The 19900-nt window shown below is 43.3% G+C and overlaps 1 protein-coding gene across 1 annotated transcript in view; it reads left to right on the plus strand.

Moving 5' to 3' along the window:
• Window positions 1–19603, plus strand: part of RGS7 (regulator of G protein signaling 7) — a 521147-nt gene extending 501544 nt beyond the window's left edge. The window contains exon 18 of the mRNA XM_014523762.2: window positions 19009–19603. Within this exon, the coding sequence (XP_014379248.1) occupies window positions 19009–19059 (51 nt within the window). The 3' untranslated portion in view covers window positions 19060–19603. The remainder of the gene's footprint in view (window positions 1–19008) is intronic.
• The last annotated feature ends 297 nt before the right edge of the window (window positions 19604–19900 follow it).

Raw genomic sequence — 19900 nt, forward strand, 5'->3', positions numbered from 1 at the left:
CGCTACTTCACTGTCAGGGCGGCTAGGATCTGGAACCAACTTCCAAGAGAAGTGGTGCTGGCTCCTACCCTGGGGGTCTTTAAGAGGAGGCTGGATTAACACCTTGCTGGGGTTGTTTGACCCCAGTACTTTTTCCTGCCATGGCAGGGGGTTGGACTTGATGATCTGCTCAGATCCCTTCCGACCCTACCAACTATGACACTATGAAACATTTCTGGATTGGCTGTACACTGCTGTATTGCCCTCCTGGGAGACATCGGGGTGATTGAAGTCCCCCATGAGATCCAGGGCCTCTGATCTGGAAATTTTTGTTAACTGTTTGAAGAAAGTCTCACTCACCACTTCTTCCTAGTCTGGTGGTCTATAGCATACCCCACCACAACATCACCCTTGTTGCTCTCCCCTCTGACCCTAACCCAGAGACTTTCAACAGTCCTATCTCCATTTTCATACGGGAGCTCTGAGCAATCATATGGCTCTTTTACATAAAGTGCAACTTCTCCTCCTCTCCTCTCCCTCCTGAACAGTTTGTACCTATCCATGACAGTGCTCCAGTCATGCGAGCTCCCACCTAGTGTCTGTTATTCCAATCATGTCATAATTCCATGACTCTGTGAGGACTTCCAGTTCTTCCTGCCTCTTGCCTAGGCTCCTTGCATTCACGTACAGGCACCTGAAGTAACTAGCCAATTGCCCTACTTCCTCAGGAAGTATGAGAACACCTCCCTTGTTGCCCCCTCCTGCCTGTGCTTCCCCCCCACTTACCTCAGGAATTTTGCCTCCATCCCCAGTGAACCTAGTTTAAAGCCCTCCTCACTAGGTTAGCAAGCCTGCCTGTGAAGATGCTAGGTCACCCTCTGAATGCTAGGAATCCTTGAAGCTGCAGGTATAGTGCCTGGGCAGCCCTGCCTGATCCCTCAGCTCCTAGAAACACTGGGTGCTCCCTCTGGCTACTCAGCAAGACTGTTCTCATAAATGTCACGGCTGCTATCAGCAGTAAAATGGACAAGAATGTCCATTGGACTCAGCAGCTGCCAGGTGAGAGAAGCTCATAGTTCTCTGGAAATTTGAAGACATAAAAATGTATCTGGTATGATGCAGTCCAAACCAAATTTTAAAATGTCTACTGAACGGAAAACCGTGGGTTTTTGCCAGATTAAATCATGTTGGTAACTCAAAATGGATTAGAAATGAGGAAGACTGACTGGATCCTATGTCCTTTGACTCAGATACAGTCAAACCAAGATGTCCTCACAGGAAGAATTCTCCTGCTGTTTGCTTTTCTGGCAGCTTTACTGGTGGTGCATAGTGAAGATCTCACACACCTTGTTCAAAGTTTGCCTTAGCTCGGTGAGGGTGAACCTTTTTCACATGGTGTGCCACAAAGTTTGCCCTGTGCCATCCCCAAGTGGCACTCTGATTCCCTTTCCCTGCCCAATCTGCTGCGCTGCTTTGTGCCTGCTGCCTTTTTCTCCCTGCCCAAACTTCTGCCCTGCTGCTCTTCTACCAGCCCCCTCCCTGACCTCCCACGCACCATGCAACGGCTTCCTGTGCCACTTGTGTCACATATGCCACCAGTTAGTCACCATGCTTTAGGTAGTCATCAATGGTCTCAGTGGCATCATTTCTCCAAACTCAAAGCAAGTGCAATATGGTGCTACTTAATGTGAGTAAGGCAAATAGAGAAGTTCTGAATAAACCATGGAGTGACGATTTTTAGATTTGTCAGGCTACCAATAGAACAGGGTGCCATTTTTTTTCTATTAATAACAAGAATGCTTAAAAATCTAGTTTTGGTCAACCCAGGGCTGTTTACAAGTGCGGGCCAAATTTACCTAATAGTTTAGCTAGAAGGATTTTTTCAGAGCTAAACCTCCTCCCCACCACTTCCACCCCCTGGCCATTCCCCTCCTCCTCCCTGGGTTTTGTATAACAGCTCAGACATTAGCATATTCATTTGAACTTGGGAGAACAAGGTGTGATTTTTTTTATTTTGGTCTGAGGGAATTATAACTTTTTTAACAGAGTTCCCTAAGCAGAAGGCATCCTCACTCTTTTGCTCTTCTGCACATTCTTGAGAACTAGCTAATTAGTTTATTAGAAATTCAGTAGCACCTATGGGCAGAGATGGAAACCCACCTCAGAATATTATATAGCCTACTGAACAGGGCACTCAACTGAGAGATGAGAAAGAAGAATTTTGAACCTTTGGGCTGTTTACATCCTGGAGGAGTCTTTTCACCTACAGGATACTGGCTATAAGTCAGGAGATTCCCTTTGCTCCAGAAGTTTTGTGAATAATGGCTGTTTGCAGACATTTAACCCTCCCCTCCAAAAAAAAAATGCTTTACTGGAAAAAGCAGTGCATTACTTCGACCCAACTCTGCAGTGTCTATATAGATCAGACTCTTCAATGTTGCTTTTTGGTGCTTTTAGCTATGGCTGATTCAATAGGCTATTAGATAAAAGCACCTGATCTATACAGATGTCGGGTGAGCTGAGTCCAACTAAGGCACTGCCTCTTCTGGGCACATGTGGGGCTTGGCACAGGAATGCACCCAGTTTAAAGTAAAGCATCAGCTTTCGGGAGTGGGGGAGGGATCTGTGGGTTTCTCTTAATGTCTGCAAGCAGCTTTACTAGCTTCTTATTTCCTTAGCTTTTCCTACACGTGGCCAAAAGACATTTTTGTTGCATGAAAGTTTTCTTGTTTTTGTTTTTGTGTTAAAGAAAGAAAACATTAAAAGTTTTAAGTTAAAATGTAATCCCAACTGATTTATTTTTATTTTATTTTATTTGTTCTATGGTGGACTTGAACAATCCAATTTGTTTACAAATAATTATCTTTGTGTGACTATGCATTGCTGTTTTGTCCATGGGGACTGAATCCAGGAACCCAGTGCATGATACTGTTACTCCAGAAATAAAACTCTGGAATCCTGGAAACTATAACAGCCTCCTGAATTTCTCTACAAATTTCTGGGATACATTTACTTGCAAAAGCATTGCTAAGCCAAATTTTGGAGCATTATTGCATCTTTTTTCCCATCATATGATATAGAAAAAGAACTGTAGTAAAACGATGCATCTTTTCTAGCCCAGTGACAAAATTAAATCAAGAAATGACAAAAGTAAACCTAGTTTTAATTTTTTGTCATGAGATATAATCTTTGAAGAAAACTTTCAGTCATTTTGTGGAAATACTAAATGGTCAGCATGCCATCTAATACTGATAACCACTATAACCATCAGAGTGTTTATAATGCTGTGTAAAATCTCTAGCTGCAAAATTACTAACCTTTTTGACACAGTCTAATAGGATAGCATCAATAATGTCATAACCATATAAGCTTTTATACACTGTAAAGAGAGTGATAATATATTGAAAAGATTCCATTATAAATAGGACACTTTTTATTGATCATGCTATATTTTGCCAATTAACAGAAATACCAATGAAGACAAAACTTACTCTTTGCCTTGATGTGCTCACAAATCACAAATAGTTATATAGAAATACAAAGCAATGCAACTAAAATGAAAATATTAGATACAAACCTTGATTTGGAATAGTAAATACACACCAACTTGTCACAAATCTAACTCAGCCATGAAAGGAGTAACATCCTAATACCTCCCTGCTTGGCATTGGTCAGATTGACTTGACCACTTTGGGAAAAGCAAGGTCTGTTTATCTGCTACCTGCTCCTCAGACCAAAAGGGAGGATAGGGGTCAGGGAGATGGCCAAAGGACTTAACTGATATGAGTTCCCCTGGAGTGCCCAAGATGTAAGCTGCCCTGCCAAAAACAGTAAAAACAGTAAAAATAACTGGCATATTCCTTCCCAAGAGCAGAAGGCGCAGAGAAGTACAGCTGTATTGTATTTCATACTTGGGGGCCATCACAAATAACCCTAATGTGGAGTAGGTAGGGAAATTATGAACTAAATACCACATAACTCAATGGCACAATCAGTAACAGCAAACCTGGAAATTTGTAGCTCAGCAAGAGGGACAAAAAGAGGTTGGCTACCACTAGATCAAATGCTCCGTTAGCTAAAGTAGAGAGAGAGACTTACAGAAATGAGAGGGTGAAAATGGTTAAAAAAGACACTGGGGTTAGATCAATGTTATTTCATCTGTTCACTAACCAGATATAACATGGCAGTCTTCCCCCATTGTAGATACAGGTTTCTCACATCCTGTATGCATGTGAATGATACATGTGTTCTCTGTGGGCTTCTCTGGCTGCATGTTTGCTTGCAGTGTAGAAGACACCCATCGTCCAAATTGGCCATAGGTGTGTATATTCATTCTTTGTATGCTGCCCTATTTGCAGAACTTCCTTGGTGTTTTTAAAAAGCAGTCTCCTCTCAAATGCCATACATAGAGATAGCTGAAAAAACAGATTTCTTATGAGAACTTTTCAAAAATTAGTTCCTGATTTTGTGAAATTAATGGATCCCACCCGATTTAAGTTAGCTCTTCAGACGCAATGCATTTTGCCTCACAGCGGAGAAAACAAAGCATCACTCTGATTTTGTGGTTGTTTTGTTTTGCTATGTGGACATACATCTAGTACAATATCGGTAGAACTCAGTTTATTAAGTGCACTAAGCAGCCATCAGATGATAGTAACTTATGTTTTGGTCTAGATTTAAACCTGTGACCTGGAGTTGAGAAACTTTATACTGTATATATCCCATTACAAAATCCCTAAGATTTTACCCTGATTATTTGTAAAGACACATTTATTGGAGTTCCCTTATATTTTCCTCTGTAGTATAATGAGCAAACAACAGAGCACTTCATGTATGAGATGAAAAATTGTCAGGACCATTAAACACAGCATACGTTCGCTGTGGCTTAGGACAATATCACTTAGCATGGCATGGCAGATTAAAGCATACAGATGAAAACTAATACACATTTACACTGACTTCTGCCAGTGAATGGTGAACTTTCTACAGTCCTAATTTCTCAAACTGAGCAAACAGAATTCACTAGGAATTTGCTGATGAAATTCTTTATGTTTATTATAAGAATTGATATGTTGAAAACAATTTTTTTTAGGAAAGTGTTAATTTTGATGAGCGTCTTGATTTAAAACAGTTTTAAAATTATTAAATTTAAAAAAATGTTTGGCATAAAAAATAGTTTTCCATTTTGGTTTATACTTTAAATTATAGTAGAGTAAAAATGGTTGAAAGTGCAACATTTCAGAATTACCAAAATGAAGCATTTTCATTGACTTGAAATAATTTTGGACATGCATCCTGTGAACATTTTTGAGATTTCACCATTTTGTCACAATTCAATGTGGGATTTTTTTTTCCAAATCATAAAACCTGTTTTCTGCCAAACTCTATCAATAATTAGTCAAAATAAAGAACAGTATTTTACTCAAGGAAAACTTCTGCCTAAGTTTTGCTTGGTCAGAATTTCAGGATTTGTCCCTCTCGTGTAGAAACTGTTCTACCTGATGTAACCATTCACTCCATCCATACCGTATCAGGCTTCATTAACATTTAACCATTCCTATTTCCTATTTGTGTGAGACTTCCATTTCAAAAGAAAGAAAATAAAACCCAATAACAAAACAATACCTTTTTGACTAATCTGAGGCCCAAGCTTGGGTAAAATCTTAAAAAATATCTAAATGGCTTTGGAACCCAAATCATAGTTTACTGGAATCTTAGAAAGTAGGGTTGGGAAGGACCTCAGGAGGTCATCTCTTCCATCTGCTCTTCTAAGTCAGGAGCACTTTCACCTAACCTGTTACTGTGTTAATCTCACCCGTTATATAATTGACACATCAAGTCTTGTAAAATGATGTCTGGCTAATATGTTCCTCAAGTTCTTCAGTGATGGATATTCCACAGCCATTCAAGACCACCTATTCCAGTGTTTAGCTAGTCTTGCAGTTAAAACGTTTTTCCAAATGTCAAGCCTAAATCTCCCTTTTTGCAATTTAAACCCATTGCTTCTAGTCCTAATTCCCCTAGACATGAAGAACAGATGATAACCTGTAACAGATTGGATAACTTGTTAAATTTCCCCTCAGTTTGTCTTTTGTCTATACTAAACAAGCCCAGTTATTTCAGCCTTTCCTCATAGGTGATGATTCCTAGCCTCCAATCATCTTTTACATTCTCCTTTATGCTTTTGTCTTTGTTCAACATATCAATTTAATAAATAACAATTTTAAAATCTTTCATTAAGTGTGATGCCTAAAACTAAACCTTATTGATGCTATTCAGAACTGAAGGATTATATCACATACTATTTTTTCTGCCTCTTTTCATGCTTTCCAGTATGATGCTTGCTTTCTTTTTCCAACATTATGACATGGTTTCCTCATGTTCAGGTTGTGATCCATTATAACCCCCAATCCCTTTTGGCATAACTGCTGATTAGACAACTGTTCTTGTATTTATGCAGGTGATGATTCTTAACAAAGGGCATGTCTACACATGATTGCTAGCTAGGTTGCCCTAGTGGCACGCTGCCCAGGTGTAGTGTGCCACTACGGCAGCGTAGCGGTGAAATTTAACTATATGATGTGCGCAAAAAAAAAAAGTACTAAAGCATAGTGCTGTAGCAACATCGCCATATGGTGACATGTAGACACACCCAAAGTGTAGTACTCTGTTCTTGTACTTACTGGATTGCATCCCATTTCTCCAATCTGTCACAATCATTTCGAATTTGATCCTGTCCTCCAAAGTGCTTGTAATAACCCCTTCTACCCTGAAACCACTGCAGTTTTAATAAGCTCTCTCTATTTGATCATCAAAGTCATAAATGAGAATACTGAATAATATCAGATCAAGGGCAGACCCCCTCTGATACCTGACTTGATACATCCATCCAGCTTGAAAGTGAGACATTAAAAACTATTCTTGGAGTATGGTTTTCAAGCAGTGTTGTACCTGCCTTAAAAGTATTTTCCTCTAGACCCAACTTCTCTGTCTTGTTTAAGTTCCATTGACTTTCAGTAGTAGTTAGGGTATGTCTACCCTGCAGAATGTAGTACTGTGCCAAGATAATCCAGCCAGCTCCAAATGATCAGTGCTATTGTAGTACTGTAGACAGGCTAATATAGTTTTTCTCTCAGCGGGTGTGTCTACATGAGACATTTATTGTGCAGTTGACTAATTAGCTGTGCAGTAAATGTCTCAGTATCTACACATGTGCCCCTGTTAGGCTGGAGTAAACTAATTTACTCCACAGCAGGTTAGTAGTTGTAGATGCTGCCCAGCTGGCTGGTGCATGAGGGTACTTCAGTGCATCAGCTGCCTGATAGCTATCCCCACGTTGAAGCTCCCTTGTACCCTAGTCAGCCCCTCCAAAGCACATTGAGCTGGGGGAAACAGCCCTGAGCTGGCAGGCTGACCTCGGGAGTGGGGCGAGGGCTGCCAGCTGGGGCTACTCCACCTGGGCCCACATGCTGTGCCTAAATAAACTGGAGAGCTTATTGCTCCAGAGGTAATTTCTCCTGGACTCACATTCAAATGGTGTGCCTTGGAGCAATTAACTCCAGAGCAATAACCTCTGCAGTTTATTCAGGCACCATAATTGAACGTATAGACATGTCCAGCAGGATTATTTAGCCCAAGTGATCCTCTATGTTAATATAGCCAGACTGCTTCCACTACCCAGGCTGAGGTGCCTTGTGCGGTGTACATAAGCCTTTAGAGTCTTAAATTTTGGCTAAAATCCCAAATTTTGGCTGAAAAGACAGCCTTTCTCTGTCTACAACCCATTTTCCTACCTAGAGAAAAGCCTGAGGCTGAACCGAAGGAGAGCAACATGCCAAGGAGTAAAAAAAGCTAGGAGGAAGTAGATGATGGTGGCCAGCTTGAAAGAACTGAGGGGAGACAGCCAATATAGAAAAGACAGTTACTTAAAGGGTAGATATTTATGCGGCAAGACAGGGGTGAGACATGCCATGCTAGTTCTGTTCAATGGAGGTTTAGCTCTTAAAGTGGAAGCAGGAAAGCCCAAAGAAGCAGAGCTCGTTAGCTTATACACAACATGGCCTTACTGTTGCTTCCAGTTGGGGAGCTACTGTATACAGAGCCAACAAGGTATGTCTAAGCTCAGTGCTTCATTGCACAATAGCAATATGCCAAAAGTTCCTCCTCCTCCAGTACCTCCAGAGCAGGTGGTGTAGTACAGCCACATTTGTGGCCATAAGCTTACATTTTTCCTTCTTTACAGACATTGGAAAGTCACTCACTGCATAAAGGAAGAAGAATCCTGACCCTCCCCTGAATCCTACCTCACCTGCAATCTTTATTGGGCCTCTTAGCATGACTTTTGTGATCAGAACTCTGGCCTGTGCCCCATAAATTCTGTATTTGCCTGCTTTTCAAAGCAGAAACATGGAAAAGCTATTTCCCTCTGTTGCTAGAATAGGATTTTGGCTGATTTTATTGCTGTCTGGTGGCAAACTGATTTGAAATGTTAAAGGGAATAGCAGCTGGCTAGAAGCCCATGAGAGATTCCTGTTTCCCTCTTTCTCTCCTTACTTCGGCTCTCCAGATGTGCTTCTGTCAATTGGTACAATATTTGTAGTCTTTATTTGTAGAAAGCTTGGGTTTTCACTAGGGAGTGTCTCAGGCGGAAACCAACCTATATTTCTGCTATGCCACAGGTGTGCAGCACATGAGCCAATGAATAACTGTGAAAGCAAAGGCTTTGACGCAGGTTCTTCGGTCTCATTATATTCACACCAGTGTGCACATTGTGCATCTGTTACACAGTTTGATGCTTGGGGTTTTTATTTCCAGGAGCTCTAGAGTTATTGATGCAGGTGGGTAGCATCTGCACTAATAATAAAAGACTCTAATACGGAGCTATTGAGCTTGCTTAAGTAAAAATGATGAGAATTGTTAACATTTTTAAGATTAAACCCACATCTCCCTGTTTCTCTCAACCATGCCCCTTCTGTGTGTTTTAATATTAGCCATTATGCAGTTTAAATTTTAGCTTGTAAAAACAACATCTTTTATTGAAATTGCTGCTGACTTGTTTGCAGCTGATTTGAGACTATAGTGGGGACTTTGTAAACAAAGTAGTGTATCAGTAAATTCCAATGTGGAGTATAATTGGATTTTATTTTTTTTCTCTCTCTTTTTTTTTTATTTTATTTTTTTTTGGCTTAGTTAGCCCTGAAATTTTCTCCCTAATCCTGTGTACTTTAAAGTACAATTCTATTATGAAAAATAGCTAGGTTAGATAAAAAAACATATTTGTAGCTTGATCTGCTGATCAGATATTCATGTTCATTCAGAATCATGCTGTTCATTCTGCTAATATTCCTGCTCTTCATTCAGGTTAGCTTTCTAAAGCCAGTACATCTGTCTTTTGTAACATCATTTAAATTTAACTAGCTTTCACTTAAAAGGCCCTTTTCCTTTAAACAGACCTCTAAATTATGAAATCTTCAAATTGACTATAAAAGCACCTATTTATTCAACAACTAGGTTGCCTGTGAATATTCAATGGCATAACTGCTGACCTTGGTGACTAGATCAATTTTTTCTTCCTTTTTCTCCTGTTAGCCCTTCAAGTCCAAATAAGGCTGAGAGAAGGATCAAATTGCTTTCTTGCTTGTGCACAATCAATGGAACAAGAGTTTTCTAGGTTCCAAATAGCCAACTCCATCATTCTTAACAAGGTTTGATAAGCTGTCACCTGGGCGAATCTTGACCTACAGAACCTTTATTATTGGTGATAATACACAAAAAGGAAAATAACCAAACTTGACCCTTAAGTTCATTGGAAAATTCAGGATAGGTAGATGTTTTGTAAATTGCCCACATATGGAATACTTTGAGAAGCAATAAACAAGAAATGGTACCATGTTCAAGTAGTCTATCAAGGATCAATAGCTCCAAGTGCAGTAGCCACTGCCAGAGTACAGAGAGCCCAGGCTGTGGCAGGTAAGACTCCATCCCTCAGTCTCCCCACCCCCTGCTCTTACCCTGTCCCCTTTTCCTTCTCCACTCACTGCTTTGCCCAGGGCAACATGATCTATTTAAAGTTGGGGTGGGCAAAATACAAAGCACGGAGGGGATTTGTCTGGCCTGTGGCGAGTCCCTCAGTCCTGCCTAGCCCAGAGACTGTCCAGCTGTAGTGCGTGCTGCCGCAGCAGGGCACACAACAGGGCTGGGACAGCTCCACGACTGGACTGCCTTTCTAGGCAAACCAGGTGGCAGCAGCTTCTTCCATCTACCATCACCACTGGCCCCATGTCCTCAGGTACCAGTGGGGACATGTACCACAGCCCCTACGCAGCATGCCCCATGCCTGTTCTGGACTCACCTGCTCATGCTAAGCAGTGGTTTAAGCAGCACTGTCTGGGCAGAAACTGTTGCTTAGCACAGGGGAAAATGGCCCCTGGCCCCTCACCCAGTGCTTCCTGCTACAGCCACCCAGATTGGGCTGCCTTGAGACTATATGCTACCACCACTGCCCCACAGGCCAGCCCGGAGGTGGTAGTGATGGCAGCAGAGAGGAGCAGCAAGGCAGCCCGGGCACAGGCTCTGGGTGGCTGTGGCAGGCAGCAGCAAGGGGGAGTGGCCACTTTTCCCCCATGCTGAGCAACAGTTTCTGCCCAGCCAGCACTTCTGTTCCTGCTATTTAGCATGAACAGGTGAGTCCAGAGCAGGCACAGGGTGTGCTGGGTCAGGTCTGTAATGCATGATCCTGCTGATCTATTCTGGTGCAGGTAAGTCTGGAGCGGGTGCAGAGCATGCTGGGGCTGTGCGCTGCCTGCAATGGTGGGGTGGCGCCGCAGGGTGTGTGGGCTCTGGGCTGTTGTGGGTGGGGGCAGGTTCTGACTGGCTCAGGTGGGGTGTGCATGGGAGGCTCCCAGGCCTACACCACCCTACCCACAAATCCTCCCCCACAAATCCCACATATACACCCTCTGCCGCACACAATCACATAACCCACAAACACCACACCCACCCACACCCTCCCCACACCCCCCAAAACCCCACAACCCTCCCCACATGCATCCCCCCACACACACCCCTCCATGCACAACCACCACCCCACACCCACACCCTACACATGCCCCCCAGCCACACACAACCTACAAACTCCATACCCACCCCCACACATACCCACACATCCCTACAAACACCCCCTAGAAACCCCCATACCCACCCATATCCACAAATACTCCCACCCCTGACATACACACACATCCACACACACACACACCTCCCCACAAGCCCACCCACCCATACCCCCTTAGACTCCTCCACACCTCCCACAATATATGAGTAAGACTTCATTTTGAGCTATTATGCAATTACCTCTATATACAAGATGCAAACACACACAAATTAGGATAATTAAAAAAAATAAAGTTATTATATTATAGTGGATGTTTGATTTTTAGTATATAATTTGTTTTTTTCCCAATTACAAGATGGCAACCCCCCTTCCCAAATGGAGTACTTACGGGGGCGATGGGAGGGACTTATGATGGCAAAAGTCAGGGGTTAGGGGGCAGGACTTCTTGTTCCAAGATGGCAACCAGGGGGCAGGGCACCTGTCAAGGAGTGGCACTACATTTGTGGCCCTTGACAGCTCACCAAAACTCATTAATTGGCCCTCCAGCCAAAATAATTGCCCACCCCTGATTTAAAGCCTCTGCCATACACTATTTAAAGAGTCTGTTTTTAAAGTAGAAGAACATTTAGAATTGATCTGAGATGTACACCATGAACTTGTATAGGGTTTTTTGGACAGGGATGATCACGCCTCAAGCAGGGGGTTGTACAAGATGATGCTTCCAACCCTACTTCTCTATGATTTTATGATTATTCTTTCCTAGTTTTTACTAGCAAATACAACAGCAGGCAAGTTTCCTGAGAGGTTTGAATTCTGTGAAACTGTAAAATGGCAATTAAAACCCATATTGATACTTACTGATACACTTCTTTCTTTACGCACATCATTTGCAAACAAGTCAGCAACAATGTCAATACAATAGTTACAAGCCAACCATCCTTGGAGGTTTTTAGACCTGGCTGGACAAAGCTTTGGCTGGGATGATATAGTTGGGGATGCTCTTGCTTTGAGCATGGGGTTGAACTCCTGAGGTCCCTGCCAACCTTAACTGTCTATGAATCTATGAATCAAGGTCAAGATCTAATCTCTTGATGACAGATTTGGGCTGTTATATAAAACTGCAGACCATCTTAATGAGAAACTGTAGGTTCTATAATATCCTATAAAAACTTCACAGATTCTTCAGGGCAGGGCATTTTAGTCTATCATAGCCTTCAAATTTATACGTAATGTATATGACAGGCAAGGGGGGTTTCTGGTGTCTTTTATTGGACCAACTGTATAGTTGGGGAAGATGGATGAATTTTGGGGCATAAAGTACCTTTGTGTAGAGTCATAAAATAGTAAAGCCTACGGCCACCAATCCACATACTTAAATGTGTTTAAGTATAAGCCTGAGAATAATTTTATAAGGTCAAAGTGAAGCTCATCCTTCAATATTTTGCTGCATCATGGCTTAAGTCTGAGATCCCATAAGGGATCTTAGACACCTTCAAAATATTGCCTTAAGTCATTAATTCAGTTGTCACTCAGCTGTTGAGACTTTCTTTTTTTAGACAGGGAAAAAGTGAGAACAGGGGAATATTATGGCATCATACTTTGAATAGCTTATCAATTGCAAGGAATGGACAGATAACATGCTTACACTGATATAATCAGTCATTGCTCCAGCATTTTCCAGGAACAGATACTTACACCTACACTGGTATAAATACCTCAAATGCAGATTAAAATAATAACAACAACAACAAAATTGTAGTAAAAATACACCTGTGTAAATAAAGGTGTGGGGAAACACATAGCAATTGAACCATTTCTAAATGTCACTGATTAGAACCTGGTTCACATTTTTCACAGATCAGAGGTGTCTGCAACATAGTGGGTGCATCTACATGAGACGCTTTACCATGAAGTAGTGTAGTTTACTGTTCAATAAGCATGGACATCTACACGTGTGCATTCTTACTGCACAGTAAACCTTGTTAATCACAAGTAAATTTGCTACTTGCAAATGCAAGTTACTAACTACTAATTACTAATTGTGTATTAACTGAGCTTGTGCAGACACCTGACCAGGAGCAAATCTGCTCACAGTAGGCTGGCCACTAGGGTGTGCCAGATTGCTCCCTGCCTTTGGGAGCTGCCTGCTGCCTTGGCAGACTCCACCCCCAGAGCTGGGACCTTGGTAGCAGGGAGCTCCAAACTTTGCCATCACAATTGGTGAGCAGAGATTCTCTCAGCACCGGCCCTGCGACCATGGAGCTGGCACTGGGAGATAAGGATCTCTCAGCCTGCTGGCCCATAACCATGGAGCCGGCACTGAGAGATCCCTGCTGACAGGGGCTGGGGAGCCTCTTCCCCACCCAGCTCCATTATCAGGAGCTGGGTGAGGAATAAGCTCTCCAGCCTGTTCCCCATCCAGCTCTATGATCACAGAACTGAGAAGGAAACCGGTTCTCCAGCAGACTGAGGGCTGAGAACTGTCTCAGTCGGAGGTAGGTCCCAGCCCCATGCCCCAATTGGGCAACTGAGGCACAGGACTTGGAAAGAGCTGCAGGGCTGGGGCAGGTCCCAGGCCCCTGCCCTGATCTGTCAGTGAGGCAGGTAGCAGTGAGCCCCCAGCTAGATGGGGAATCCCTGCCCAGCTGGGGGGTCCCTGCTAGCTGCTCCACCAGCGGATCAGAGCAGGGGGCTGGGACCTGCCTCTACCCTGCAGCTCTTTCTAATGCCTAAATGCCCATCAGGGAGCTGGGGCTGGGGGCTCCCTGCTGCCAGAGCAGGAGGACATTGTCCCTGTCCCAGCAGCAGGCAGGCCCCCAGGGGCAGGGAGCAATGTCCCAGCCCTGGCCAGAGGACAGCTGTTTCCTGACCCCATGCTCCCTGCCAGCCCCTGGGCTAGCACCTAGAGGGAGCCTAGAGCTCCCCCTGATGGCAGCAGGGGCCCATTGCAGGGCCCCAGGAAGCAAGTGCAGTTTCCTGCCATTAACAGCAAATCTGCTCCCACTTTCTTACACATGTAGATGCTTGCCCAGGAGCATTTACTCTTGAGTAGTTTACTCATGTCATGAATAAATGGCTATAGGATCTAACGCACATGTAGGAGCACCCACAATGCCCTAACATTCTAGGTAGAACAGTCACCTTTTAGGCATTGAAGTGCAGCATGTCTGACACCAGGGATTGGAAGTGAACACCCAGCCTAGCACGCCTCACACAGAGAATGCTTGCACTCATGGTTTGGGAGTCCCAGAGAGTGGATGATCTGTGGCTAGGGGCTTTTTTAATTTTTTTCTTTTCCTTCTTTCCTAAATATGAGCTCATTAAAGTTTGGTAGCAGTAGCTTGCACTTGACCACACTCTGGTGTGTGTTTGCCTGAGGGTGCCCACTATAGGAATGCTTGGCCGGGGGGGGAGGGAGGGAGTGGGCATGATGAGGGGCTTTAGTTGACTAGGGAGTGAAGACATAGCTGGTTGTTAGCAAATAGCTTGTATTGACCAAGCAGTGCAAGGAAGCTAATCGATAAAACAGTGCCAATGAAAGAAGGAAAAAAAGGGGGATTAGGGGATAACTGAATTCTGGCTTTGTATCAAAACAGCCAAAAGCAACAGCATGGGGGGTGAGGAGCAATGAAGTGTGGTGTCCTGGAGGACCAACCAGACCTAGGTCACAACGCTTGGTGTCCACATGTAACATTGACTTGGGTGTCAGTGAAGTGGTTCAAAAGAGTACTTGATTTGCCGCATACACTTTTGGACCATTCCAGACAGCTTTAAACCATTTTAGCAGCCTTCTACGTCTGTCCATTTCAGGTTTAAACTGCATTTGAAGTTGTCAGAGTATTACGTACACCTTTTCCCTATGTTGCATCAGTTTAAGTGTCATTTGTCTGCCTGCATCCCGGGGTAACCATTTGGTCAAGTCAAGCAGACTGTTACCTGTTTCTCCACTACCACCTAGTGGTAAATGTCTGTTACAACACCTGCTGTAAACAGCTGTCCTGCAATAGCAGTTCATCTACCTGCTCTAAGTCCTGGTGTAATTTACATCAGAGTACAAAATCAGTGCAAATTATACTCGGTGTAGCTTACTTAAGCCCAGAGCTTGAGGGACTTGAATAAACAAGGACGCAGACTGTACCCAAATAAAGTCAGAGATATGATAAAAGGCAGAGGCACACCAGAGAGGATTATGAATATACCATATTTCATGGTGTATAAGTCAAAGTTTGAAGCCCAATTTTTAACTCTTAAAATTCAACCTCACCTTATATACCATATCACCATCCCCTGCAAATGGCGCTGGGCTCAGTGCTCAGCTGGAGCAGCCCAGGCAGTGCTGCTCTCAGGGGATGGGGCCGCACCAGTTGAGCGCCATACCCAGTGCCGCTCACAGGAGACGGGGCCAGGCTCAGCTCTCAGCTGTCATGGTCCCATCCCCTGCAAGTGGTGCTGCCTCAGTTGTGCCAGCCAAGTGCCAAGCTCAGTGCCACTCACCGAGAATGGGCTGTACCAGCTGAGTGCTGAGCGCAGCCCCAAGCCTGTTGCTGCTCACAGGGGACGGGGCTGGGCTCAGTGCTCAGCACCAACACTAACAGCATACAGGGCCAGGCTCAGCACTCAGCTGGTATCACACAAGCACTGCCGCTTGCAGAGGATGGGGCCATGCCAACTGAATGCCAAGCCCAGCCTCGACTTATATACTGAGCCTATGAATATCCTAAATTTTTGCACTGGAAAACTGGGGTCAACCTATATGCCATGGTTGACCTACACAGCATGAAATACAGTACATAAATAAGCAAACAGTCCCAAGATGTAGTTACTGACTCCTTTCAGCCAGTGGGTAACCACTGACCTGGCACTTCTTTGAGACCACTTAATTTTCAAGACTCAGTTGTGCAAATAAGTTAACCATGTGCTTACTTGTAAGGTCATAGCTACACATCCTCAATGCTGAGGCCAGTAATGCCACAGTGAGGCATATCCCATTACTAACTCCTGCTCTGCACTTGCCAAACCCTGAAAATGAGGCAGTATGATTGGTTTAGATTGGCTCTGATGGTGTGCCAAGAAGTATGCTCTGGCACATCTATGTGTGAGCATTACTACACATAAAATTAATCTAATGCACGGTAAAGCGTCACTGTCTACACATGTGTGGCAATTACTGTGCAGTAGATTAATGTAAAGCACCATTTGGTAGTATTAGGCAATGTCGCTTTATGTCAACGCACCTGAACGCACATGTAAAAGCTGACCCAGGAGCAAATTGCTCCTGACCAGCCCAGGTAGCATGGGGCCACAACTGCTTCTCAGCTTAGGCGCAGGAGAGGAGCTGTCCCCAGCTCCAGGGGCAGCTGTGAGCGGTGCAGAGATCAGGACTTAGCCCCAAGCTCCGGGGGAGGGGCAGCGGGGCAAGCTGTCCCCAGCTCTGGAGGAAACTCCGAACAGAGACTTGAGATCTGTGCCACTCAGAGCTGTCCCTGGAGTCAGGGACAGCTCGTTCCCCACCCTCTGGAGCCCAGGCCTAACCCCACCATGCCCCAGGGCTGCCCCCATGCCTCTTACCAGCCTAGAGCTGGCAACTGGTCAGCTGCAGCTGGAGCCTGGAGCTCCCCTTGACTGCTGCAGGGGGGCACAGCAGGACAGGAAGAGCCCTGGACTAGGCTGCTCCTGTCAGGCTCAATTTGCTCCCAACCTGAGTGCACATGTAGATGCACACCTGGAAGCTCAGGCACATTAATTGCAGTTGTAGACATACCTCCCGACACCAGCATGGCAGTGTATGCTTTGGATATCTCTAACCTGGATCTGTGGTCTCATTTCCAGGATTTTGGCACATGAAGAGGAAGAGGAAGTGGGTGAGGTTGTTTCCCTGTGACAGTAGTCTAGAGAATCCCCCAATCCCATTGAAGTTAAGCATGTTGCTGAGTTTGGGCCTAAACTCCTCATTTATTTTTAAACTGAGGAGGGGGAAGTTGAACAGAGAAACTGAGGATCTGGTCCTATGATGAACTGTAGCATCTCCCAGAAAAAGAGGCAGGTTTCATGTGCTTTTATGACCAAACTGTCACTCAAATTTGAGATGGCTTTTTAAGAAAGAGTTTCTTGGCAGAAAGGAGTCAAAGGTTTCTTAAATGTGTTTCCTTATTTAGCAATGTAGCTGATTGGAACAAATCAAGTGGCTCTGTGCATGAAAAGTGTTGCATGAAACAGCTGTTGTACATATATCCCGGACACACTAAAATAGACTGTAGGTGACTCAGTGAAAGGGTTGCCCGAAGAGACAAAAGGAGACAGAGTGGTTGAGTGCAGGCTTGTCTTCTTTTGAACTATTAAGTATCATTACTGTCAGAAGCAGAATACTGAACTTGATGGATGAGTGATCTAATCCAATATGGCAGATCCTGTGATCCTTTGAAAATTTTATTATGGGGAAAAATGCACGCAGACCTATTAAAGTTATCTTCTTTGTTCTCATAAATGTAAAAGTAATTTAAGGTCAATTTTATGAAATCCTACCCAAGTTATACCCCAATGCATCATGTTTTAGCAAATGCTTATCAGGGGTTATGTCTTTTTATGTGGCTAATAGCAGCTGTATTTGTGTAATTCAGCTGAAATGATAATAAAACCAGGAAAAAAATAAAAGATATATTTATTTGCTGATATAACTGGAATAAATTTATTTAATGTTTAGTTACCCCTGAAAATGTGGAATCTCTCTGCATTTGTGATTCCCCCACTACTTATATAGTTTTATTGATATCCATTTGCATTTTCTGTGTTGATTTCTTTCAGAAGTATTATCAGACCCTTTGATCCAATGGTTAGATCAGGGGTGTCAAACTCACCTACATCCCTGGGTCAGATCCAGCCTGCATGGTTCCTTGTAGGCTGGATACAGACCTAGCAATGTCAGTGGTGGTGGAAGGGTGAGCTGTGACAATAACACAGACGTTAACATTGCTACTGCTTGCTCTATTGTGTCTGATGCATCTGCAGCCAGGCTCAATACCTGAGAAATTGGCAGCAGACCCCACCCCTGCTTGCCCTGCCCTTGAATTCCCATCTCTTTTAAGAGCCGTGCTGGCTAAGTGAAACAGCTCTTTGGCTAAGTGAAACAGCTCATACCTTTGACACCCCTGGGTAGGACCGTTACATCTTGGTATTGGATAGCTAGTTTTCTGTATTCTTCTCTTCTGCACCCTAGTTCCAATCCCTAGGAACAATCATTCTACCTGATTTAACAGGATTAGCTAAGGTCCAAACATGCATCTTTACAACAGCAGGGAATCTTAACTATGAAAGAAGACGGACCCCATGGGCCCTCAAAGCAGTCTACAGACTAGACACATGTAATGTACCTGTATGATGTTTTCTGTAAGCCGTAGAAATATTTCCAGCAAAAGTTAAGCTTAGCTCATAGAAGGAACTGTTTTACTTCTTGAGCCCAATGTGCAGCTGCCTTTTATGTTCTTCCCCACACTTCAGAGCGGATGGTGTAATGTTCTTGGAGTGGAGTCACTGCAGTTCAGTATACTCATCTCTGCATCATGAGACAGGCCGTATTGTACTAGTCTTTTTGAAACTATTTTAAGCACTGGGTATGATCAACAACAAAAGCTCAGTGTTGGCTTGTTGCTAAGCACAGATGGACCATTTCTGGGTGCTACTGTATAGTTTTATAATTTTCTGAATTATTCTGTGAGACAGTCTGTTGTTTAGTGCTTTGGGATTCAGTTTTGTACAGGCATTCAAAGTTTAAATAAAATGGTTTCCTAGGCTTAAGATATGAAAAAAGCTCCAATTGGTGGCTAAAATGTTACCACATCACTGGTAAATAATTAGGTGTAGGCTGATGAACAGGTTCTCAGTGATCATACCTCTGTTTTTTGTTTTTATCTTTTCCTCAGGGGAAATCGCTCACATCAAAGAGGTTAACCAGTCTAGTGCAGTCCTACTAAAGGATCACCTTGTAGCATGGAAGCAGACTCAAATCATTATACATACTTTGTAGCTCACTGATTGCCTGAATCAGAGGACAGTAGAACAAGATGTTGCATGAGCAAGGACCTGACTTGTTTTCTTTTGTGTATACTAAGGCATTACAGACTCCGAGGGACTCTCTAACTTTCGATGCCTCCATTTCGAAAATTGTCTGCTCACTTCCTTCTTCATATCAAGCTGGATCTGTGTCTTTTTATTTTCTGCAAGCTCAAGTACAGTGAAAAAAAGCTTCTGCTAGACACAGTTTATTAAAAAAAATGCCATCAGTCAAAAACTGGAAGAAATATAAGAAAAATGCATACATATACTAATAAATATACATATGATATCACATTTGCTGCACAATAAATTAGCACAGAAGGTTCCATTTCACCTGATGTATTCACATTGAGAAAGAAAGCCTGTGTCTTTGTCTGTTGTCTATATTCTCTGTTAATGTTTCTTGCATTTATTTTTATACCATATTTAAAAAAAGAACACCTTTTACTCCAAATGTATTAAAGTTGATCTTTTCTCTGTAAATTAGTGTATGTTTATATTGTTGTTTTATCTTTCATTAAAAGATGCAGAATCTCTTTCTTTTGGTAAATTTGGGATTTTAATGTTGACCCCTAAGACAAACCAGAAAATCACTGTGAAAAGGTTCTGTAAAGGGTAATTCTTTTAAAGTGACTTGGAAATCCTGGACTTTTTAATGCTGTCTCTCAATGACTGTAAATCAGGGGTGTCAAACCTATGGTCTATGGGCTGTATGCATTCTGCAAAACCACGTTGTGTGGCTCACAAGGTCTTTAGAGA

Source organism: Alligator sinensis, unplaced genomic scaffold, assembly GCF_000455745.1.
Source record: "Alligator sinensis unplaced genomic scaffold, ASM45574v1 scaffold127_1, whole genome shotgun sequence".
In the NCBI taxonomy this organism is placed as follows: domain Eukaryota; kingdom Metazoa; phylum Chordata; order Crocodylia; family Alligatoridae; genus Alligator; species Alligator sinensis.